This window comes from Mobula hypostoma, chromosome 24 (assembly GCF_963921235.1).
Source record: "Mobula hypostoma chromosome 24, sMobHyp1.1, whole genome shotgun sequence".
Taxonomy (NCBI): Eukaryota; Metazoa; Chordata; class Chondrichthyes; order Myliobatiformes; family Myliobatidae; genus Mobula; species Mobula hypostoma.
This window is the reverse complement of record NC_086120.1, coordinates 19,541,513-19,566,512: the sequence shown is the minus strand read 5'-3', so window position 1 is coordinate 19,566,512 and position 25,000 is coordinate 19,541,513. Positions and strand designations below refer to the sequence as shown.

At 39.1% G+C, this 25,000-nt stretch overlaps 1 protein-coding gene across 2 annotated transcripts in view; it reads left to right on the top strand.

Annotated features, from left to right (window-relative positions):
- Nucleotides 1-25,000, top strand: part of arid3a (AT-rich interactive domain 3A) — a 103,030-nt gene that overhangs the window by 64,374 nt on the left and 13,656 nt on the right. The window contains exons 3-6 of one of the 2 annotated variants that reach the window (XM_063032490.1): nucleotides 4,676-4,859; nucleotides 10,868-11,112; nucleotides 15,556-15,822; nucleotides 23,267-23,353. In XM_063032490.1, the coding sequence (XP_062888560.1) occupies nucleotides 4,676-4,859; nucleotides 10,868-11,112; nucleotides 15,556-15,822; nucleotides 23,267-23,353 (783 nt within the window). Of the gene's footprint in view, nucleotides 1-4,675; nucleotides 4,860-10,867; nucleotides 11,113-15,555; nucleotides 15,823-23,263; nucleotides 23,354-25,000 lie in introns of both variants that reach the window. The other variant, XM_063032489.1, reaches the window with a different exon arrangement.

The following is a 25,000-nucleotide window of genomic DNA, read 5'->3' as shown; positions in this document are numbered from 1 at the left end:
TTAACCTACATGAATACGGGGTAATAAGATTGTTATTATGAATAGATATAATGTAATTGGTATTTGTTTTTTTCGACCTTTATATATACCTTCTTGTACTCTGTATTCTTCTATGTAGAAACTAATAAAAATATTGAAAGAGAAACCAAGTAAAAATCTAAAATACAACTGAAAATATGGGGGAAGCAGAACAGTGAGAATTTGTAACAAGAATGGCGTTTGTTAATTTTATCTAGTATCCTTGATTGAAACTGAATATGTAAACACAAAATTTTGGATTTTAGAAAAATTGCAATGATTTAAATATTGATTAGTATCTACATTTGGAATTATCATTGGGAGTGGTTATCCAAAAAGACTGCTTAAGAGGCCTTGCAACATGGACCACGTTAGGCTATACAGTACTGAGCAAAAGTCTGAAGCACATTTTTAAAAAATCTGTAAAATGATGATGCTTTCAAAAATAATGAAATTTAAAGTTTCTAAATATAAAAATAAAATCTATCAAGAGCACTAAACAGTTCAAAAAAAACCTAAATCAAATCAATATTTGGTGTGACCACCCTTTGCCTTTAAAACTGCATCAATTCTGTCAAGTACACTGTTGTGCTATTTTATAACAAAATTGGCTGGTAGGTTGTTCCAAGCATCTTGGAGAATTTGCCGTAGTTCTTTTGCAGAATTTGGCTGTCTCTCTTGGTTATGTCTCTTCAGGTAATCTCTGACAGCCTCGATAATGTTGAGATCAGGGCTCTGTGGAAGCCATACCATCTGCTGCAGAATTCCTCGTTCTTCCTTTCATCGAAGATTGTTCTTTATGACATTGGTTGTGTATTTGGGATAATTGTCCTGCTGCAGAATGAAATTGGGACCGATCAGACACCTCCCTGATGCTATGGTGTGATTGATGAGAATCTGCTTGTACTTCTCAGCATTGAGGATTCCTTTAATTCTGATGAGATCACCAACTCCATTTGCAGAAATACAACCCAAACCTTCAGGGCACCTCCACTGTTGGCTGCAGGCACTCATCCATGTTGTGCACTGTGTCTCTTTTACAGACAAACTGCCTCCTGTTTGAGCCAAAATTTTTCAAATTTTGATTTGTCAGTCCAGAGCTGTCATTGTTCACTGCCCCAGTCCTTTGTTTTTGTGTGTAGGTGAACTCTTGGTTTTGTTTCTACTTCAGAGGAATGGTTTTTTGGCAGCAACTCTTCCATGAAGGCCACTTCTGACAAAACTTCTCCGGACTGTAGAGGCTGTATTTGGGTTCCAGTGGTTTCTGTGAGTTTGGAGCTGATAGCAGTGCTGGACTTATTCCAGTTCAGAAGGGACGTCAATTTGATGTGTCACTTGTATGCTGCACGTAGTTTCCGTGGTTGACCACTGTGTTTCTGGTTCTCCACCTTACCCGTTTCTTTGTGCTTGTTCAAAAGAGCTTGGACAGCACATCTTGAAACTCCTGTCTACCGCAAACTTTCTGCTTGAGAGAAAGCCCTGCTGATGCAGGATGGCCACCTTGTGTCTTGTTGCTATGCTCACTCTTGCCATTGGTGTAAAAATTGAAAATCTGAAGCTTAAGCTGTCACATCTGCCACACCCTTACCTTTTAGTTTGGTTGTCCTTCACCCAGTTTGATTCCTTCTACACCCATTTCTGTTTCAGTTAATCAGTTTAGTTCATTCAGTTTATTATGTGATTGATCATTAGCACCTGTTTGTTGTCTTTGTTTAATGATGCACTGGGCTATGTAAAACCATAAGATTTAGGAGCAGAATTAGGCCACTCAGCCCATCAAATCTGCTCCACCATTTAGTCATGGTGATCCATTTTTCCTCTCAGCCCCAATCTCCTGCCTTCTCTCAGTATCCCTTCATGCGCTGACCAATCAAGAATCTAGCAACCTCTGCCTTAAATATATGTAAAGACTTGGCCTCCACAGCTGCCTGTGACAAAGAATTCCACAGATTTACCACCATCTGGCTAAAGAAATTCCACCTCATCTCTGTTCTAAAAGGTTGCTCTTCTATTCTGAGGCTGTGTCCTCTGGTCTTAGACTCTTCCACCATAGGAAACATCCTCTCCATATTGACTCTATCAGGGCCTTTCACCGGTCAATAGGTTACAATTAGGTCACCCGTCATTCTTCTGAATTCTAGTAGAATACAGGCCCAGAGCCATCAAATGCTCTTCATATACCAAGCCATTCAATCCCGAAATCATTTTCATGAACCTTCTTTGAATCTTCTCCAGTTTCATCACATACTTTTGAAGATAAGGGGCCCAAAACTGCTTGTAATACTCCAAGTGAGGCCTCACCACTGCATTATAAAGTCTCATCACTACATTCTTGTTTTTATATTCCAGTCCTCTTGAAATGAATGCACTAACATTACAGTTGCCTTCCTCACCACGGACTCGACCTGCAAATTAACCATTGGGGAACCCTGTACAAAGACTCCCAAATCCCCTTGCACCTTAGATTTGTCTATTTTCTCTCCATTTAAAAAATAGACAACCCTTTCATTTCTTCTACCAGAGTGCATGACCGTACACTTCTCGACACTGTATTCCATCTGCCATTTCTTTGCCCATTCTCCTTATCTAAGTCCTTCTGTAGCTTCTCTACTTCCTCAAAACTACCCGCCCTTCCAGCTGTCTTCATATCATTTGCAAACTTTGCAACAAAACCATCAATTCCATCATCCAAATCTCTTGACATATAATGAAAAAAGAATTGGTGTCAACACAAACTAGGCACTGGCAGCCAACCAGAAAAAACTCCCTTTATTCCCACTCTTTGCATCCTGCCAATCAGCCACTGCTTTATCCATGCTGGAATCTTTTCTGTAATACCATGGGGGCTCAAAGCTTTAAGCAACCTCATGTGTGGCACCTTTTCAAAGGCTCTCTGAAAATCCAAGTACACAACATCAAATGAATCTCCTTTGTCTATCCTGCCTGTTATTTCTTCAAAGAATTCCAACAGATATGTCAGGCAAGATTTTTCCTTGAGGAAATCATGCTGCCTACAGCCTATTTTATCATGTGTCTCCAAGCACATTTAGACAGTAAAGGTTTTTACTCCTCGCGTATGTGAAGGATGTAAGAACTAAAGTCAATTCAATTCAAATTCAAAAGTCCTCTGAGACCTCATCTTTAATAATCGACTCCAACATCTTCCCACCCACTGAGGTCAAACTAAATGGCCTATGGTTTCCTTTCTTCTGCCTCTCTCCATTCTTGAAGAGTGGAGTGCCATTTGCAATTTTCCAGTCTTCCAGAACCATTCCAATATCTAGTGATTCTTGAAAGATGATTACTAATGCTTCCACAATCTTTTCAGCCACCTCTTTCAGAACCCTGGGATCCAGGTAACTTACCTACCTTCAGACCTTTCAGTTTCCTAAGAACCTTCTCTCTAGAAATGATAACTTCACATATTTCATAACCCCTGACAGCTGGAACTTCCACCATACTGCTAGTGTCTTCCACAGTGAAGACGGATGCAAAATGCTTATTCAGTTCATCTGCCGTTTCATTGTCCCCATTACGACCTCTCCCCCATTGTTTTTCAATGGTCCGATATCCACTCTCACCTCTCTTTTACACTTCGTGTATCTGAAGAATCTTTTGGTATCCTCTTTAATATTATCAGGTAGCTTACTTTTGTATTCCACCTTTATTTTTGCTCCATTATATGCCTTTTCTTTGGCTTTTGTGTTGGTTTTAGTTAGGCACAGTTGTGTCATCTTGCATTTTAGATTACTTCTTCCCCCTTCAGATGCATATATCCTGTGCCTTCTGAATTGCTTCCAGAAATTCCAGCCATTGCTGCTCTGCTGTCATCCCTGCCTTCAAAGTAACACACACACACACAATGCTGGAGGAACTCGGCAGGCCAGGCAGCATCTGTGGAAAAGAGTATAGTTGTCCTTTACCCCAATTTCTTGCTCTGACTGTTCATCATTTTTTCCAGTCCTGTTGAAGGGTCTTGGCCCAAAATATTGACAATACTCTTTTCCATAGATGCTGCCAGGCCTTTTGAGTTCCTCCAGCATTTTGTGTGTATTGCTTAGATTTCCACCATCTGCAGATTTTCTCTTGTTTTTGATTTACCTACAAAGTAATCAAGTTTTTATTTGAAAAGTGGTCTATTGCTTAATATGTTATATCTTTAACAAAATACAAGCTTTTGTCTGTAACTTTTTTTGGAAAATGACTGGAAATTTAAAATTTGCTCTTTTCTACTTACTAATGCAGAAGACAAAAATAAACATCTGAAACAAAATTTACACAAAAATCTAGGGTGCCTAAGAATTTAGCACAGTTCTGTACATGAGAATACCCTCTTAGCTAAATAGTAGTGTTGGCTTTATCCATGGGACATGTTCCAGCAAGATTCAACATTTTTGAATATGCAGGGTAAATGTGCAAAGCCTATATTCTAAACTGGTTTGCTCATAAGTATATGAACTGACTTTTTGTGTGCACTCTGCCTATTATTGATATTTGTATTGAGGCAAGCAATTGGTGATGCAAGTACAAACAGGTTATGTGCAGGAGTTGCATGCAACAATTTTTTTTAAAACTTGATGAATTAAGAACGTGTTGTGGATCATGTGATTTTTATTCCGTTGAGTTTTAATTATTAAATATGCCTTTTTGTTTTTAGGAACTCCAGTCAATCGGATTCCCATTATGGCTAAGCAGGTTCTGGATCTCTATATGCTCTATGTATTGGTCACTGAGAAAGGGGGCCTAGTGGAAGTCATTAATAAGAAGCTTTGGAGGGAAATTACCAAAGGCTTGAACTTGCCCACTTCTATCACAAGTGCTGCCTTTACACTCAGAACTCAGTGAGTTACAAATGAAGATTTGATAGTTTGCTGGAAATGCTAGGTACAATTTTAAAAGCAATAGGATTTTTGTCCTTTTGTAAATAGAAATGTCTTTGTTTAGTTGCAGTTCCCAAATAAGTAATCTTTACAACACTAGCCAGTCCCCCAACTTTAGCAACAGGCAGGCAACCTAAGCAAACTCTTCACTGTCTTCCTGTTGTGATGTTGAACTGAGACCATTTTTCTCCCTTGGGATCTTATGATGATCCTTTCAAAGGACAAGAAGGGTATTTTCTTCCTCTGTGCCCAGGCCAATGTCTCTTAACAAATTTAACTAAAACAGTTGAATTCTGATTGTTATCTCATTGTTGTTTGTAGAACAAATTGACTACTGCATTCTTTAAAATTATTACAATAATGACCACATCCTTTTCTTTAGAAAATAATTGCAGTGATGTGCTTTGGAGTGCCCTCAATTTGTAAAGGGAATAATATAACACTTGTAAAAAATTTTAAAACATGTTTATAAAGTATAATTCAGAACATTTATTAAACAATATACTGATGTTATTTACTTTATATTTAATGTTCTGAACCAAATTGTTTTTGAAGAATACCATGAATGGTGACTAAGAATGGGAAAGAACATTCTGACTAGAATGTTTTATTTTTATCAAAATTGGAATGTTCAGTTTTGGTTGCCCTTAACTTTATAACAGTAAAAACCTAATTTTTTTCTTTAAAGCATTGTGAAAGCTGATTTGCAGCTGTTGAATACAAGGAAAGCAACTTAAGTGCTTTTTTTTCCCTTTTTCAAGCTTTACAGTTGTACTCATAGAGACATACAGCACAGAAACAGGCCTTTCAGCTGACCACATCCACACCAAAAAATTGGGAACCTACCCATAGTAATCCTATCCTCCAGCACTTGGTCCACAGCTTCCTATGTCTAGACAATTCAAGTGCTCATCTAGACACTTCATAAATACTGTCACTGACTCTACTTCAACCACTTAGTCAACCAGTATATCTATTCAGATAAATTTTACCTCTGATATAGGGAAAGGTTTCCTGGAGCACATCCAATCTATTCCCCTCATGATCTTGTACACTTCAATCCTGACAACCTCCACTCCAAGGAGATCAAGTTTCTCATACTGCTCTATCCTAGGCAACATCTGGTAAACCATTTCAACATTTCCCCATCTCTCCTATGATGTGGTGACCAGAACCACATGGAATGTCTGATTTGAGATCTGAACAATGTTCTGTAAAGTTGGAACATAACCTCTTGTGTTCAGTATCCTGACTAATAAAGGCAAGCATCCCATATGTTGTTTTAACCACATTGCCTACCTCTGCTGCCACCTTCCATCTTTGGACTTGTAGACCAAGGTATCTCTGTTTCTCATTGCATTTTTGGTGGCTAGCATACATTATGTAATGTATGTCCTAGCTTTGTTGATACTCTTAAACTGTGTCAAAAAATTGGTCAGACAGAATATGGCCAAAGCCATGCTGACTATATCTGATTAATCTCTGCCTTTCCAAATGATTATTAATCCTATCCTCAGATTTTTTTCCCCCAGTAACTTACCTATGATTGATAGCCTTGCAGGCCTGTAATTACCAAGCTTTTCCCTGCTGCACATTTGAAAAATAGGGTCATATTTGCAGTTGACCAGGCACTCACTTGTGCACCAGCACTTGCAGTCACTTCACTTGCAGCCAGCATCTTTTCGCTTGTCTCCCATAACAGCTTGGGTTAAATCCTATCCCCTGGACTTTTAGCCACCTTATAATGTAGTGTATCAAGTACCGCCACTTTATATCTGAAGACATGCAGTAGTCTTTCACTCACTCCTTTGCTGAATTTTCCAGCTGTAAAGTATGTTTTCTTTGTGAATACTAATGAAAACTACAGTATTGACCTATATCCTGTCTGCATAGATTGTCCCGATTGTCTCCATAGAACCCCACCTTTTCCCTATTTATTCTTTTCCTTTAATAACATTATTAAACATTTTAGCCCTATCCTCTAATGACATTTTGAGAACCCTCTTTGTCTTCCTTTTTGCTTTCCTGTACTTTCAGTTGTCTATGCAGGCTTCCCTGCAATTTACTGCAAACCAACTGACTGCTATTGCCACTTAAGACTGTGCATTTTCACACCTCATCTCTTGTAAGGATGCTCTTCCTCTCATTTTTTCTGAGTCCACCACATTTGTTCTCCAGATGAGGCTTTCCACTCTAGGATATCTGAGGTATCCTCCTTTTATAGTAATTGAGCTGCCCCTCCCCTCTTGCTGTGGTGATGGAGAACTCATCCACATTTTCTCCTCCATTTCTTCTCTTAACCCATCTAACCTCATCTCCCGAGAACGAACAAGGATAAAGTTCTCCTGTTCCTCACCTTTCCACGAGCCATGCATGCAACACATTATTATTCAAAACTTCTGCCAGCTACAGTGTGATCCCACCACCAGCCACATTTCCTTCCCTCCCCACCATTTTGTTTTCTACAGGAACTGCTATTAGATGGCACCTTGGTTCACTCATTCTTCCCCACCCATCTCTCCTCCTTTGCAAGTACTTTTCCCTGTAACCATGGAAGGAGTAACACCCATCCCTACATCATCTTTCTCACCATTGTCTGGACCTTAATCTGTTCTACCTGAGACATTAATTTGCATCTCCTCAGACCTTGTTTGGACCATAAGTTATAGGAGCAGAATTAGACCATTTGGCCCATTGAATCTGCTCCGCCATTTCATCATGGCTGATCCATTTTTCCTCTCAACCCAAATCTCCTGCCTTCTCCCAGTATCCCTTCATGCCCTGACCAATCAAGAACCTGTCAACATCTGCCAAAATATTGGTAAAAACTTGGTCTCCACAGCTACCTGTGTCAATGAATTCCAGATTCATTCATACTCATCTCCATTCTAAAAGAATCCCCCTCTATTCTGAGGCTGTGTCCTCTGGTCTTGGACTCTCCCACAATTGGAATCATCCACTCTATCAAGGCCTTTCACCATTCGATTGATTTCAATGAGGTCACCCCTCATTTTTCTGTGAATACAGGCTCAGAGCCATCAAATGGTCTTCATGTGAGAAGCCCTTTAATCCTGAAATCATTTTTGTGAACCTCCTTTGAACCTTCTCTGGTCTCATCATATCCTTTCTAAGATAAGGGGCCCAAAACTACTCACAGTACTCCAAGTGAAGCCTCAACAGTGCTTTATAAAGTCTCAACATTACATCCTTGCTTTTATATTCTATTCTTCTTGAATTGAATGCTAACATCGCATTTGCCTTCCTCACCACAGACTCAATCTGCAAATTAACCTTTAGGGAATCTTGCACAAGGAACCCAAGTCCCTTTGCACCTCAGTTTTTTTTGTATTTCCTCTACATTTAGAAAATAGTCAACTCTTTCATTTCTTTTACCATAGTTCATGACCATACACTTTCTGACACTGTATTCCATCTGCCATTTCTTTGCCCATTCTCCCAATCTAAGTCCTCCTGTAGCCTCTCTACGTCTGTAAAACTACCTGCCCCTCCAGCTATCTTCATATCATCTGCAAACTTTGCAACAAAACCATCAATTCCATCATACGAATCATAAAGAATCGGTCCCAACATAGACCCCTGTGGAACACCATTAGTCACTGGCAGCCAACCAGAAAAGGCTCCCTTTGCCTTGTGCCAGTCAACCACTGCTTTATCCATGCTAGAATCTTTCCTGTAATACCATAGGCTCATAGCTTGTTCAGCAGCCTTGCGTGTGGCACTTTGTCAAAGGCCTTCTGTAAATCCAAGTACACAACATCAACCGAATCTTGTTTGTCTATCCTGCTTGTTATTTCTTCAAAGACTTGCAACAAATTTATCAGGCAAGATTTTCCCTTGAGGAAACCATGCTGTCTACAGCCTATTTTATCACGTCTTCAAGTATCCTGTGACCTCATCCTTAATAATTGACTCCAACATCTTCCCAACCACTGAGGTCAGACTGACTGGCCTATTATTTCCTTTCTTCTGCCTTTCTCCCTTCTTGAAGAGTGGAGTGACATTTGCAATTTTCCATCTTTGGAATTATTCCACAATCTCTTCAGCCATCTCTTTTAGAACCCTGGGGTTTACACCATCTAATTTATTTTTTTACCAACAGAGCCACTCCTTCCTGTCTGCCTTCCTGCCTATCCTTTCAATACAATGTGTATCCTTGAACATTAAGCTCCCAGTTATAATCTTTCAGCCATGATTCAATGATGCCCACAACATTATACTTGCTAATTGTTTGTAGCACTCGGTGGTATCAATGTGATCTCTCCTACATCAGTGAGACCAAGCATGGACCAAACAGCCGCTTTGCCAAGGACCAGTGCTCTATCTGCCATCTCCTGCTGGAGTTCCTGGTTTTTATCCATTTTAATTCCCCTCTCATTTCCTGCACCGATATGCCTGTTCTCAGTCGTGTTGTGTCTTATTTTTATGAAATTTTCCTTTCCCCAATTTAAGATCTTTATTCCTGGTCCACTCCTATCTTTTTCCAGAACCACTTTGAAAGTTACTTTCTGAAAAATGTTACCCCATTGACATTCCCTCCACTTGACTGATTACTCCACTCCACTTCCCTACACTTATTCCCTGAAATGAGGTCTACTATTGCACCTCCGTTTTTGGTCTATCTACACATCCTGTGACAAGAAGCTCTCCTGGGCACACTTTTTAAATCCCACACCTGCTGAGCGTTTCCCACTTAAATAGTCCATTTAACATTTGAGAAATTGAAATAGTGTGGTACTTGTATCCTTAATTTTATTGTACATTTACCTACATATCTGTCTATCTCCTTTTGTGTTAAGAGACTGTAATATACCCCCAGCAAATTAACGACACCCTTTTTGTCCCTAATATCTACCCATGTTGCCTCATTTGAAGAGCCCCCAGCAAAGTAAAAACATCCTTTTCGTCACTAACATCCTCCCTCGAAATTGAAGTAATTTATTCCTTTCCTAACATTGCAATGACAGCTCATGTTACATCCCTCTGTCTTTTTTGAAAAATTCATGTGCCAACTCAGTTTAAATCTTCTCCAACAGCACTAGTAAGCCTCTCCTTTCTGGTTTAAGTACATTCTTTCCTGCTTATATAGGTTTCACATCCTTCTTCAGGAACGTTCCCAATAATCAGGAACCTAAAGCCCATCCTCCTGCACCATGCATTTAGCCATACATTCATCTGACCTATCCTTTTCCTTATGCCTTACGCCCCCCAGGCCTGAGTCGACATAGTAGTAGTAGTAGTAGTATCCTTTTTCTGTACATGCTAGCTCTTGGAACCAGAAATAATCCAGAGATTATAACCTTTTTGAGGTTCCAAAGGTTTGTTACAACCTTTAGCTCTCGAAGTGGCTACCAAGCTCTTTAAACTCGTGTTGCAGGATCTCATCTCCTAACTATGTCATTTACCACTATTAACCACATAATGCTATTACCATCTGTTCACACTTCCCCTTCAGAATGTCCTGCAGCTGTTGTGCTGTGCTTGCTTTTGAGAGCATGTTATTTTTCTGTATTCCCTCTTTCAAAGTAACATGTACAGCTGATATAATCAATGCTGTCATCATGTATCTATGTGCATACATTACTGCACAATGCTATTACTGAAGCAATAGTTACATTTTAAAAATCAAAATGTATTATAAGGCAGATTATTTATCTTTATTCTTATCAACTATTTGTTACAAAAAATCTGCAAAAATAACTTTTCAATGCACGTAATGTGAAAATTAAAATGCTTCAATTCCTCCTGTTGTCATATTATTTCAGTTTCACCTAAATTTCTTAATCATTGCTTGTTTTAATGACTGCCACCCATAAACTAAGCATAGCTGAATGCCTCAATTGTTTTGTAATTCATGTGTGTGTGACATTGAAAACTGTACCCATATGGTTGGATTTCCCATAACTATAATTTTCTTGTTCTAGTAACAGGTTGTTTCATTTTTCTTTTAGATATATGAAATACCTCTATCCATATGAATGTGAGAAGAGAGGTCTGAGCTCTCCTAATGAATTGCAGGTTGCTATTGATAGTAATCGGCGGGAAGGTCGAAGACACAGCTTTGGATCAAGTCTTTATAGCTACTCTCCAAGTGGAACATCTTCAGCATTATCGTCTCCCAAAATACAAGTGCCTACAACAGGTCCAGCAGCGACTAATGGCAGCCCCATAAGCCAGCTGGTTAAAATAAAGAAAGGTATTTAATTTGATTTTGCAGCTAATTTATTAGAATTAGCACTTCTTTTTGGTACATTGAAAATTTAATTCTTAAATAGTTTTTGAGCAATCATGGGGTAGTTTTTCCATCCTAGCATCTGTACTAATGCTGGGTGTTACTTGAGTATCCAGTAGAAATCTGAGTTTCCAGTATAGGGATGTACTTAGATTTGATGAATTTTAATAGTTTTTTTTGGTAGGTTCCTTTTTATGCTTTGTAATGACATTTTATATTTAATTTTTGTCTATTCCAAGTATTATTGAATGTGAATGATCATTCAAAGCTTCCAAACATGCCGACAGTTTTGAAAGCCTGTAAATCTGAAATTGTGGTTTGGGATTGGCGGGGACATTCTCATCAGTGTATCATTTCTTTTGGCTATGCTGCCGCAACCTATGTATTGTCTTGGGGCTGTGGTGAAGAGTTGGGAACCAGAAAATTCTGAAGGAAGCCATGCTGAAATAAGGAGCATGACTTAGGAGCAGGCAACCAGCAATTAAAGAAAAACAGACTATCTGCCTCAAAATTGCATTGATGTAATTGAAAAGTTTTTTTTAAAAAGCAGGTGTTGGAAATCTGCAGTATATGCTCAGTGGTCGCTTTATTAGCTGCACCTTTCTAGCACTGAGTAGGACGACTCCCTTTGCCCCAAAGTCTGAGTTCTTCATAGCATGGATTCAGCAAGGTGCTGGAAGCATTTCATAGAGATTCTAGTCCGTGATGACTTGACAGCATCACACAGTTGCTGCAGATTTATCAGCTGCACATTCATGCTACGAATCTCCTGTTCCACCACATCCCAAAGGTGCTCTGTTGGATTGAGATCTGGTGATTGTGGTGGCCATTGCAGTACACTGAACTCATCGTCATGTTTATGGAGCCAGCTTGAGATGACATATGCTTTGTGACACTGTGTTATCCTGCTGTAAGTATCCTTTAGAAAATGGGTAGAATGTAGCCATAAAGGGATGCACATAGTTAGCAACAATACTCAGGTAGGCTGCAGCATCTTGTTGCAGAGAATGGGCGAACCCAAACGCAGGACACTGACACAGAGGTAGCGTAATCAGAAGAGTGTTTATTAATGATTGCAGGAAAGACAGGGGAGCGAGGATTAGGCAGAGGAAAGCCGAGGAGTGAGCGAGGCTTGACTGGGGATCGAAATCGGGTCACTGTGGTGGGAGCGCAGTGTTTAACTACCGAGCCAACGGACAGAGTAGGCGGGCAGCGGAACGAGGCAGAGCAGGGATGCAGACCAAGGTGCGAGCGTGGCTTGAGGAGAATGGCGGGTGGCATGCCATGCTCCTGCTAACACAGGGAAACAACAGCGCGGAAACAAAACTTAAAATACACATTTCTAAGCAGCCGAGAGACATAGTTAACACAGGCAAACAGCGCAGAAACAGAACTTAGAATATACAATTCTAAGTGGCCGAGAGACAGGGTTAACACAGGCAAACAGTGCGGGACAAAACTTAGAATACGCAATTCTAAGTGGTCGAGAGACAGGGTTAACACAGGCAAACAGCATGGATGAACGGAAGAGCAGGAGGCAGGCAAAACTTTTCTTGACGCGGCTTTGCTGGAGCTGAACAACAAATAGGAGACAGGTGGCAAGCAACACTTATCTTCACACAGAGCATTAAATGGAAAGGCAAATGGCAGGCAATCCTTATCTTGATACAGAATGGCAAATGGAAAGACAAATGGAAGGCAGTACTTATCTTGACACGGAGAGACAGAGTTATACAGGTAAACCTCAGTACTGAAGTAAAACTTAGAATATACCATTCTAAGCGGCTGGGAACGTGAATTACCATGCTGGCTGAAGCAACGATCTGGCAACGAGTGGACACAAAGCTGGAGTTTTTATGCTGCAGGTTTAGATGAGAATCAGGTGCCGCAAACAAGGAGCCCAGGAGAACACGGGGAAAAGGGAATTAGGAGAATAAGAGGAATTAACGGTCAGGATTGTGACACATTTAAACAATGCTCAATTGGTACTAAGGGCCTGTTGTGTGCCAAGAAAACATTTCCCACATCATTACACTATCATCACCTCCACCAGCCTGAACCATCGACACAAGGCAATACGGATATATGAATTAGTGTTGTTTACACCAATTCTGACCCTACTATCTACATGTCACAGCAGAAATCGAGATTTGTCAGACCTGATGATGTTTTTTCAATTTTCAACTATCCAGTTTTGGTGAGAGTGCCCACTGTAGCCTCAGTTTCCTGTTCCATGTTGACATGAGAGCATCATGCAGTTGTGGTTTTACTCCCAGAATGGTCCTCTGCTGCTGTAGCCCATACACTTGAATGGTTGATGTGTTGCGTGTTCAGAGATGCTCTTCTGCACACCACTATTGTAACAGGTGCTATTTGAGTTGCTGTCGCCTCCCTGTCAGCTTGAATCAGTTTGGCTATTCTCCTCTGACCCCTCTCATTAACAAGGCGTTTTCACGCATAGAAGTGCCACTCACTGGATTTTTTGTTTTGTTTTGCGCACTGTTCTTTGTAAACTCAAACGTGTGTGCGTGCAGTCCAGGAGATCAGCAGTTTCTGAGATACTCGAATGACCTTTCTGGCACCAACAGTCATTCCATGGTCAAAATCGCTTGGGTCACATTTCTTCCCATTCTGATGTTTGGACTGAACAGCAACTGAACCTCTTAACCATGTCTGCATGCTTTTGTGCATTGAGCTGCTGCCACATGATTGGCTGATTAGATATTTTCATTAATGAGCAGATGTACAGGTGTATCAAATAAATTGGACGCTGAGTGTAAACAAAGTGCTGGAAACACTTAGCAATTTAGGCAGCATCAGTGGATAGGGAAACAGAATTAAATTTTTAGGACATCAACCCTTCATAGCATCATTTTATTGATCATCCAAAAAAATAGCTAGGGGAAGGAAAAGAAGCTGACTGACAGTTAGGTGTGGATGGTGGTTGTTGTGAAGAAGGGTATGTGTGAGAGCACCTGGATAGATAGAAAGAGAGAAAGGGTTGGTGGGGAGGCAAGTTACTTGTAATTGAAGCATTCAATGTTCTTGGTAAATTGGTTTTATTATTGTTACATGAACCAATGTACAATGATAAACTTTCTTTTGCATACCACTCATACAGATCGTTTCATTACAATGATGCACTGAGGTAGTACAAGGGAAAACATTAACAGAATGCAGAATAAAGTGTTCCATGTCACAAAAAGTGCATTGCAGGTTTACAATAATGTGCAAGGTCATAATGAGGTAGATAATGGGGTCAAGAGTCCATTTCAGGCTTTTGTATCTTCTACCTGATGGAAGGGGGGGGGAGAAGAGAGAATGTTTGGGTTGATTGGCCCTTTATTTGCTTCAGTGAGAAGTGTTGAGAGTCATTGGAGGGAGGCCTGCTTACATAATGTGCTGAGCTTTCTCCACAACCCTCTGCAATTTCGGACATACTAGCTGCCATGCCAAAGCTAATGCTTTCTGTGGTGTACCTATAAAAAATTGGTGAGGGTCAGATTTCTTCAGGGTCCTGTGGAAGTAGAGGTACTGGTGAGCTTCCTTGGCCGTGGTCTCTGTGATTGGACTAGAATAGGCTATTGGTGATGTTCACAATAAGGAACTTGAAACTCTCAACCGTCTTAATCTTAGATTCATTGTTGTAAACACAAGTATGATACCATGTCATTAGGTTCTCTCTCTCATTGTACTCTACTCCAACTTAGCTCACTATGAATCCTTGCGAACTAGGCCAGACTGGCCTGAGTCATGAGTTTATAGAGTGTAGAGTTGGAGGCTAAGGGAGAAGCCTTATGAGGCATCAGTGCTGAGGATAATCATGGCTGAAGTGTTGCTGCCTAATGTTACTAATTGCAGTCTGTTGGTCAGAAAGTCAAGGATCCGGTTGCCGTCTGGTTGTATACTATCCAGGTGATAATTTACAACCCAGCCCCTTCCCCTGTCTATGTACAGGCTATATCCCATCTACTTTTTCCGTCCAGATAAAAGGTATCGACATTCATTTCCCTCCATTAATGCTGCCTGACTAAGAGTTTTCCCAGCAATTTGTTTTTTTCCCTTCCAGATTCCAGAAACTGCAATTTGTTTTGTCTCCGTCATTATTGATATTTTTTCAACTTCGTAATTATTACCTGCAGAGAACAAAAGGCATTTTAGCCCAGCAGATTTATGCTCTCAATATTGGTTTCTGATTAACAAACTTACTTTTTGATGTGTGAAAATCATCCCATTTTGTTGTGAGGTAATGGGGGAGAAATGTTAGATATGAAAAAAAGAAAGTTATAAAGAAATTGCTCTTTTCTTCACAGAGGCCTCAAAATTGTTCAAATAGCAGTCTTAATTCTAAATATTTATGAAGGTTGTGATATGATGTCATTTTGATGTGTATCATTGTTTTTGCAGAGGAAGATTCAGTTATTCCACTAACAATGGGGGGTAGACTTCCTCTTTCACTCACTGGTCACCAGGTAGCTGCAGCTCAAGCTGCAGTTGCTGCACAAGCTGTGGCATTAGACCAGCTGAGAGAAAAGCTAGAATCTGGAGAACCTCCTGAGAAGAAGTTGGTAGTTGGGATGGAAGAACAACAACGGCTAATGCAACGTGCTATTCAACAGAATCTACTTGCTATGACAGCCCAAATACCAATGAACATCAGAATTAACAGCCAAGGTATAATGAACTGTGTGATGTACAGTATTCTTGCTTCTAAGACAGAAAATGTATAGTTTTTAAATTGTGAGATGTGAATTTACTTGCTGCTTTTTTCTTTATTAATCTTTTTATTGATTTAAAAGGAGCATAAATACAAACAAGAGGAGAATTATCTCATATATATATATATATATATATATATATCAACAATACAAACAGAAAGTGAAATAGACATTATCAAAATAATACGTAGTGTTAAGTTAGTATGTACTATATAATAAAAAAGAAGACAGCTAATTCTCCTCTTATCAATTTATGGAGAGAAAAAATAAACTTTAAATTTTTAAATGAAGGAAAAAATAACCCCACTACATTATACAAAAAAAAGGGGGAAAAAAGGGGGACTGGGCAGTCCGTTCTGAGGATACGACCAAAAAAAAAGAAAAACTTTCTGATCAAATCTAAAACTTCGAAAAAAAAAATTGGAAGAGTAATACGTTTGTAAATCAAATCAAATGAAAATATTGAATAAAAGGTCACCAGATTTGGTCAAATTTAAAGGATGTATCAAATGTCCGGCGACTTATTTTCTCTAAACTTAAACAGGACATAATGGAGGAAAGCTAATAAAAGACAGTAGGTGGATTAGAATCCTTCCACTTCAGTAAAATGGCTCTCCTAGCCAATAAAGTTGAAAAAGCTATCATACGTTGAGCGGAAACAGGAATATTTCCTGGTTCCGATGGGATAATCCCAAAAATTGCCGTAAGTAAATTAGGTTGTAGATCCAGATCCAAGACTTTTGATAACGTTTTAAAAACATCTCTCCAAAAATTGTCTAGCTTTATGCAAGACCAAAACATAATGAGTTGAAGTGGCCACCTCAATATTACATCTGTCACAAATAGGATGGATGTTGGAAAAAATACATGCTAGTTTATCCTTTGACATATGGGCCCAATGCACTACCTTGAACTGTATCAAGAAATGGTGGGCACAAATAGATGAGTTATTAACCAAATGAAAAATTTTACTCCATTGTTCATCTGAAAATGACTCTTGAAATTCCAATTCCCAACTGTTTAATTTTATTGTTTGATATCATTTGTAAATTCAATAGCCGTTTATAAATTATAGCTATTAACCCTTTTTGAAGTGGTTTAAGCTGAAAGAGAACATCTGTCGTATTAGGTGGATAAGCAGAAGGGTACTTTGGCAGCAAACCACGTAAAAAATTCCTAATTTGTAAATATCTAAAGAAGTGTACATTAGATAAATCATATTTATCCTCTGAGAAAAATACATTAAACGATCCCCTAAAAACAAATCTGAAAAAGATGTTATTCCCTTGGTTTTCCAAATTAAAAAGGCCTTATCCAAAATTAGTGGTTTAAAAAAACAATTGAAATGGATATTACGAGAAAGAATAAAATTATTTAACTCAAGAAATCTACGAAACTGAAACCAAATTCTTAAACTATGTTTAATAATGGGATTAAAGTCTTGTCTACTAATCTTAGAAAACAAAAAGGGAAGAGGAGCTCCCAGTAAAGAGGCCAAAGAGAACCCCTTCACCAAGTTTTCCTCCAAATCCAACCATGAAGGACATTCATGTATGTCTGAATAATGATCCCAAATTGCCCAACAATACATTCTAAAATTTCGCAAGGCCAAACCACCATCCTTTTTTAATTTCTGCAATAAAGGTTTACTCAATCTAAGATTTTTATTATTCCAAATATAAGGTAAGATTATAGAGTCTATTCTATCAAAAAACGTTTTAGGAACAAAGGTAGGAACTGCCTGAAATGTATATAAGAATTTCGGTAGAACTATCCTTTTAATAGCATTAATTCGACCTATATGATAACGTCATAGGTGACCATTTGGATAGCATTTGTTGGGTGTAATCAGTTAATGGGAGAAAATTATACAGGTCCTTAAAATTTTTAGTAATTTTAATACCAAGATAAGTAAAGTAATTTTTAGCAATACTAAAAGGTACTTGATGCTATTGATCCGAGTAATTATTAATGGGAAATAACTCACTTTTATGTAAATTTAATTTATATCTAGAAAAACTACTGAATTCAGAAAATATAGATAGCATAGAAGGAATAGATTTCCTAGGATCTGAAATATAGACTAACAGGTCATCTGCATACAATGAAACCTTGTGTACCTTTTCCCCTCTCTTAATACCCTGAACAGTATTGGAATCTTTAAGAGCAATAGCAAGGGGTTCTAAAGCCAAGCTAAATAATAAAGGGCTAAGAGGACATCCCTGCCGAGTACCTCTGTTTAATCTAAAGTAAGGAGGTTTTTGATTATCAGATATAACCGCACCCATAGGGGCTTGATAGATCAATTTAATCCAGGTGAATTTACTAAAATGTAGAGCATACTTTAAAGTATTTTTATGGTAATTTTCTTCATGTTTATGTTTAGAGTAATATTTTGCAAATAACATTTTAAAATTAACCCAGGTTTTCCTCTAGTGAGCTTGCAGGTCTACTTGGGTAAAGTGGTTTTTACCCACTTTAATAGTGTAGAAGATTAAGATTAAGATACCCGAGTATGAGCTGAAATCCTGCTTTCTGTTCAACCATGCACTTCCTGAAAATACGTACAGCCCAACAGGGCAGCAGATACTTCACTTTTCACAGCACGTAGGAAAGTGCTCACTGAATTTGTGCAAGGTTAGATTAAGTAAAAGTAATTTCTGTTTTACTCAAATTTCATTCTTATCTGATATTTTTGCTCATCTCTAGCAAAAACCCTCTTTAAGTAGTTCCTTGTAACTTTCCTTATGCAGCAATGGTGGATATTACTATATGTTGTGATTATATACAGCTATTGATTGGAAGGAAATTGAAGAGCAGAAATTCCAGGCCTTAATGACTTTAAAAATTGGCAGCAAATTCGTTGTATTCGTTGTTCTCACTGGCTCACATGACATAATTTAGTGGAATATCTGTACTCACGTACAAGTGGCTTGCATTTTGTTTCTTGCTCATAAGAAAATACATTTTTGAATTGTTTCCTCTTCCAACTCAATACCAGAGTCTGGTATTGAGTTGGCCCCTTGAAGATAACTGAGTTTAAATGGAACCTTAATGCTTGGAATATTGTTCCAAGAGAATGTCACATTGGCTCTCTTAGTCTGCCAATAGATTTGAAATATTTTGCACAGAGCAATTGTGCAACCTCTTTGAGATTCTTGCTGCATTGCATAAGTAACTTGGAAGAGTACAGGGAGTCAGGAATATTGCAGCCTGCTGGACCATGAGCTTGTAACGCTTTTGACAATTGATTTCCAAATACTGCCGCAGCCACACTGAAGTTCATGTTAACTTTTTTAAAGCAATGTCTGCCTTCATTGAGAGTTTGTTCCTGAGATACAAGAAGTGGTCCACATTTTCTAGGGTCTGTTTGCAAAACACCTTTTTTTCCTTAAGTTAAAATTGTACACTGAAAATAGATTGATATTGGACCTCATTTTGTAGAAGGCCCATTCTCTGGTACACTTCGGTGAATGAGTTGACAATGACTAAGTTCAACCTTCACGTCTTCATTCTGCAGTTCAATGGCTGAGGCTAGTGTGATCTTTCTTCTGAATAAAGATGATCTGTAAGTTTCCTTTCCTCCGTCCCCTGCCCCCGAAGATTAACCCCACTCCAGCAGGAAGTACCATGAAAGTAAGTTGCAGTGAAGGTATGATAGTGGTGCAGCATTGTGATTTTAATTACCAGATCAGTAATCCAGGGGTTTAGACTATTTAGGGACTGAAGTTCAAATCCTACCACAGAGGTTGAAATTTAAATTCATTTAATGTAATTTTTATCAGAACTATTCTTAGTAATAATGACCACAAAAACTACCAGGTTGCCATAAAAAGTCTGCTGTTTTACTCATATTCCTCAGGATAATTGCCTGTTGTGATTTGTGTGTGATCCCAGACCCTCCCAGACAAATTGACTTTTAAGTGGCATCTGAAATAGCCCAGTAGGTCACTCAATTCTGCCATTACTGCTACGCTCAAAACAGATCCGTAGCTTTAGAAGGTGGCTTAAAGAGTGGTTAGGTATGGACAGTAAATGCTGGGCTTGCCTGCATTGTTTAGATCTCAGGAAAATGAATGGGGAGAAAAAAAGTGACGTGAGAAAGATATCAGGAAAGTATTGGAGTGATGTTGCAGCCAGCCACAAAATCACAGGACAAATTTTCTCTTTACTCCAAACAGTAGTGAAAGTTTATTTTGAGGATCAGAAAGAACTGTACAGTGAAGATCCCTATGTACATTATTGCCTTTCTTAACGAGAGGAGCATTTTTACACAGCAAGTGATTAGACTTTAGAATACATTATGTATTCCAAAGTCTAATCACTTGCTGTGTAAAAATACTGTGCATAGGGATCTTCACTGTACAGTTCTTTCTGATCCTCAAAATAAACTTTCACTACTGTTTCCTATTACTTGTCTTATTATGCCTTTTTTATTCCAAAGACTAAAATTTCATGACAAGTGTATTATCTGTTACCTTATCAAAAGCCTTTGTGAAATCTGGCTACCATATAAATCTCATTTCCTTTATAGAGCTTTATGTTATTCATCAAAAGCTCTTATCAAAGATTAGTCAGGATTGTTAGTCTTTAACAATTCCATACTGGCTACATTTACTTAAACCGCTGATAATTCTGTCCCTGATTATAAGCACAAGAGATTCTGCAGATGCTGGAAATCCTGAGCAACATACACAAAGTGCTGGAGGACTTCACCTGATCAGGCAGTGTTATGGATGGGAATAAACAGTCGATGTTTCGGTCCAAGACCCTTCATCGGGTCTGGAAAGGAAGGGGGAAGAAGCCAGAATTAGAAGGTGGGGGAGGGGAAAGGCCCCCTCCATGAGACATACCAAGCAGCGAGTTTCTTGTTTCTTGGCTTGTGCTAAGTTTGCTGATCTGAAAAGTGGAATTTTTGAAAGTAGCACCAACAGAATAATTAACCAACTCTTAATCTCTTTGCCTTTTCTCAATCAACCTCTCCACTCTCTGCTCAATCAATCCTCATTCAATCAACCTCTCCACTCTCCATTATTTTGTAAATTAGTATTTCCTGCATTTCTTGTCCTTAGCCACATTTAGGTAATTACTGATATCTGTTTTCTGCATTTATTTGAAAGTGAGGTACAAATATTTGCGGTAAAAATATGAAAGATGTTGAAATAAATGTGGAATCATTGGGCACCACAGTAGTGTAGCAGTTAGCATGATGCTATTACAGCTCAGGGCATCAGAGATTGGAGTTCAATTCTGGCATCCTCTGTAAGAAGTCTGTATGTCCTCCTGGTGGAATGTGTAGGTTTTCTCCGGGTCCTCCGGTTTCCTTCCATAACCAAAGACATACTAAGTAGGTTAATTGGTCATTGTAAATTGTCCTGTGATTAGATTAGGGTTAAATTAGTGTTGCGGGACGGTTCAGCTAGAAGGACCTATCTCAACAGATTGTAGTTAATTAATGATGCTAGTAAAATAAAATATTCCAGAGAGTACCAGAGATGGAAACATCCTGTACAGTATTGAGTGTTACACTAAAGTTTAGCAGTGGTAATCAAACTGAGATGTAATTTTACAGGAAAAAATTTGTGAACAAATGGTGGGAAGTTCAGAATAAAAGCAGAGCTGTGAAGAAGGATGAAAAAATGGAAGAGCTAAATAGTGAAAAGTATGACTGTTGCAGAGGAATCCCAGACTGCAAATGGGAACAAAGATTTACAAGGAATTTCCAGAAACTAGACAAGGATGTACAATTAGGAAAGAATGAAAAGGATTTTATGAAAGCAAGGGTTTGTAATTATTTCATAGGGATACTTCATAGGAACATTTAAGGTTGAGTACAATGAATAGTTGAGTTTTGGATGAGTTGTAGATTATGACAGTTGAATTGGATCATGAACTACTGAAGTGTTGATGTCTGAAGATAACAAGGGAAAGGATTATGTCTGTAGAGGCAATAGAAGAGTTTGGATTTAAGGTGATCAATTTTGATAATGAAAGTGATCCTCAATGCCTTCTGTTCATGGATTAGTTAGTAAGGGAAAATGTGACTATGTTGCTTTTTTTGCACAAACTAAAATGGGTGATTTAATTGTTATTTAATCTATACATTTTGTAATTCATTTTCTGAATCGTAGTGTAGTGTTTATGTCCAGCATTTATTGCTCTTGATGTTATGGTAAGCTATCTGCTTGAATTGCTACTGCATATTTTAATGGTTTTATCTTCAATTTACTTGTGGTAAAGAAGGAAGCCATATGACTCATGAAGTCTGTTTAGGTTCTTGGAGCCATTTCCCCCACTATTTTCATATAACCCATTCTCTCTCAGACACCCATTAACTCCCCTTGGATTCCCCTGCCACCCATCCACTTCAGGATAATTTACAGTTGCATGTCTTTAGAATATGGAAACCAAAACACCTGGAAGAACCCATGTGGTCACAGGGAGAGTGTAAAACTTTACATACACAGCACTAAAAGTCAGGATTAAACAGATAACTGAAGCTGTGAGGTTGCAGCAGTCACTGTTGAGTTGTGTCCACAACTCTGCAGTTTCTTGCAGCCATGTGCGTAGCATTCATCATACTAAGCTGTTATGCATCCAGATAGGATGTTTTCTGTGGTGCATCGATTTTTTAAAAAAAATTTAAGAGTTGACAAGTCATCCCAAATTTCTTCAGTCTCTGGAGGTTGCAGCGGTGTTAGTGTGATTGCTTGGTCGTGGCACCTTTGTGGTTTGACCAGGACAGGCAATTGACGATATTAACGATGTTTACTCAAGGAACTTGAAACTTCAACTTGAGCATCGTTGATGAAGACAGAAGAATTTTGCACTCTTCTACCCCCACCCTGAAGTCAATGACTAGCTCTTTAGTTATTTTATAGGAATAGCATTAAACATAATATTGTAGTGGAACTGAATTCCAAAAAAGACTGGAGGTTTAAATTTCTGGAGAGCAAAGAATTCATTCTTTTATTGTTATTGAAAGAAAGAAAACTTCTTTTGTTACATTCCTTTTGGCATCCTCCAAAGCACTTTTTCCAAGGTAGAATCTCTTTACGAGGTTTAACAAACACAAACATAACAAATAATGTGTTTAACTTGATTTTGAGGGTGTAGTTTGAGGGATTAATATTGGCATGGTGTCCGGAATAATATCAATGGCATATTCTATGTTCCCAGAAGAAAAATAAGTGACCTATGTTTTATGTTCCCTGAAAGGCAATACCTTTGACAACACAGTGCTCCACCTTTACAGCACTGGAAGAGCACAACTAATTTTTTTTTTCCATTGAGGATCGTTTAGAGGATATTTATAATTTGGAATCATATAAGCCATATTTCTACACTGTTATTGCTTATATTCATTTTCCATATGTTCGCATTTCTCTCTTTTTCAGCAGACCGCCAGGAGTCAGCATTGAACCTCGCCACAAGTGGCATGAATAGTATCAGTATGTCAGTGGAGATCAATGGAGTTGTTTATACAGGTGAATATAAAGTTTCACTTTGAATTGAATTGACTTTATTTCTTACATCGTTGACATACATGAACAGTAAAAATCTTTACGTTACCTCTCCATCTAAATGTGCAGTGTGCAATCACAGTAATTTATTTATAATAAATAGAACAGTCAATAGGAGTACACTCAAATCAGCATAAGTTCATCAGTCTGATGGCCTGGTGGAAGAAACTGTCCTGGAGCCTGTTGGTCTTGGCTTTTAAGCTGCGGTACCGCTTCCTGGATGATGGCAGCGGGAATAGATTGTGGTTGGGGTGACTCGGGTCCCCAATGATCCTACTGGCCCTTTTTACACATCTGTCCTTGTAAATGTCCTGAATCATGGGAAGTTCACAACTACAGATGTGCTGGGCTGCCTGCACCACTCTCTGCAGAGTCCTGCAATTAAGGGAGGTACTGTTCCCATACCAGGCAGTGATGCAGCCAGTCAGGATGCTCTCAATTGTGCTCATGTAGATAGTTCTTAGGATTTGGGGGCCCATACCAAACTTTCTCAACCGTCTGAGGTGAAAGAGGCGCTGTTGTGCCTTTTTCACCACACAGCTGGTGTGTACAGACCACGAGGTCTTCGGTAATATAGATACCGAGGAACTTGAAGCTATTTACCCTCTCAACCTCAGATCCATTGTCGTCAATAGGGGTTAGCCTGTCTCCATTCCTCTTGTAATCCACAACCAGCTCCTTTGTTTTTGTGACATTGAAGGAGAGGTTGTTTTCTTGACACCACTGTGTCAGAGAGATGACTTTTCCCCTGTAGGCCACCTCATTATTGTTTGAGATAAGACCAATCAATGTAGTGTCATCGGCAAATTTAATTAGCAGATTGGAGCTGTGGGTGCTGATACAGTCATGGGTATACAGGGAGTAAAGGAGGGGACTCAGTACGCAGCCCTGAGGGGCTCCTGTATTGAGATTCAGAGGATTGGAGGTAGGGAGCCCACTCTTACAACCTGCTGGCGATTTGACAGGAAGTCCAGGATTCAGTTGCACAGGCAGGGTCAAGGCCGAGGTCACTGAGTTTCTTGTTGAGCTTGGCTGAACTGCAGTCCAAGAACTGCATTCTCACATAAGCATCCTTCTTCTCCAGATGTGTAAGGACGGTATGTAGATCAGTGGCTATTGCATCATCTGTCGATCGGTTGTGTTGGTGGGCAAATTGTAGGGGGTCCAGTTTGGGTGGTAGCAAGCTGCAGACGTAATCCTTGACCACCCTCTCAAAGCCTCTAATCTTAGACTCTCCCACTATGCGGAGCATCCTCTCCACATCTATTATATCTAGGCCTTTCAATATTCAATAGGTTTTAATGACACTCTCCCCCCCCCCCCACCCCACCATTCTTCTAACCTCCAGCGAGTCAGTGAGTACGGGTTCAGAGCCATCCTCATAAGTTAACCCTTTTCTTTCCTGAAATTATTCTTGTGAACCTCCTCTGGACCCTCTCCAATGCCAGCACATTTTTACTTAGAAAAGAGGCCCAAAACTGCTCACAATACTTCAAGTGAAGTCTGACCAATGCCTTATAAAGCCTCAGCATTACATCTTTGCTTTTATATTCTAGTCCTCTCAAAGTGACTGCTAACATTGCAATAGCCTTCCTTACCACAGACTCAACC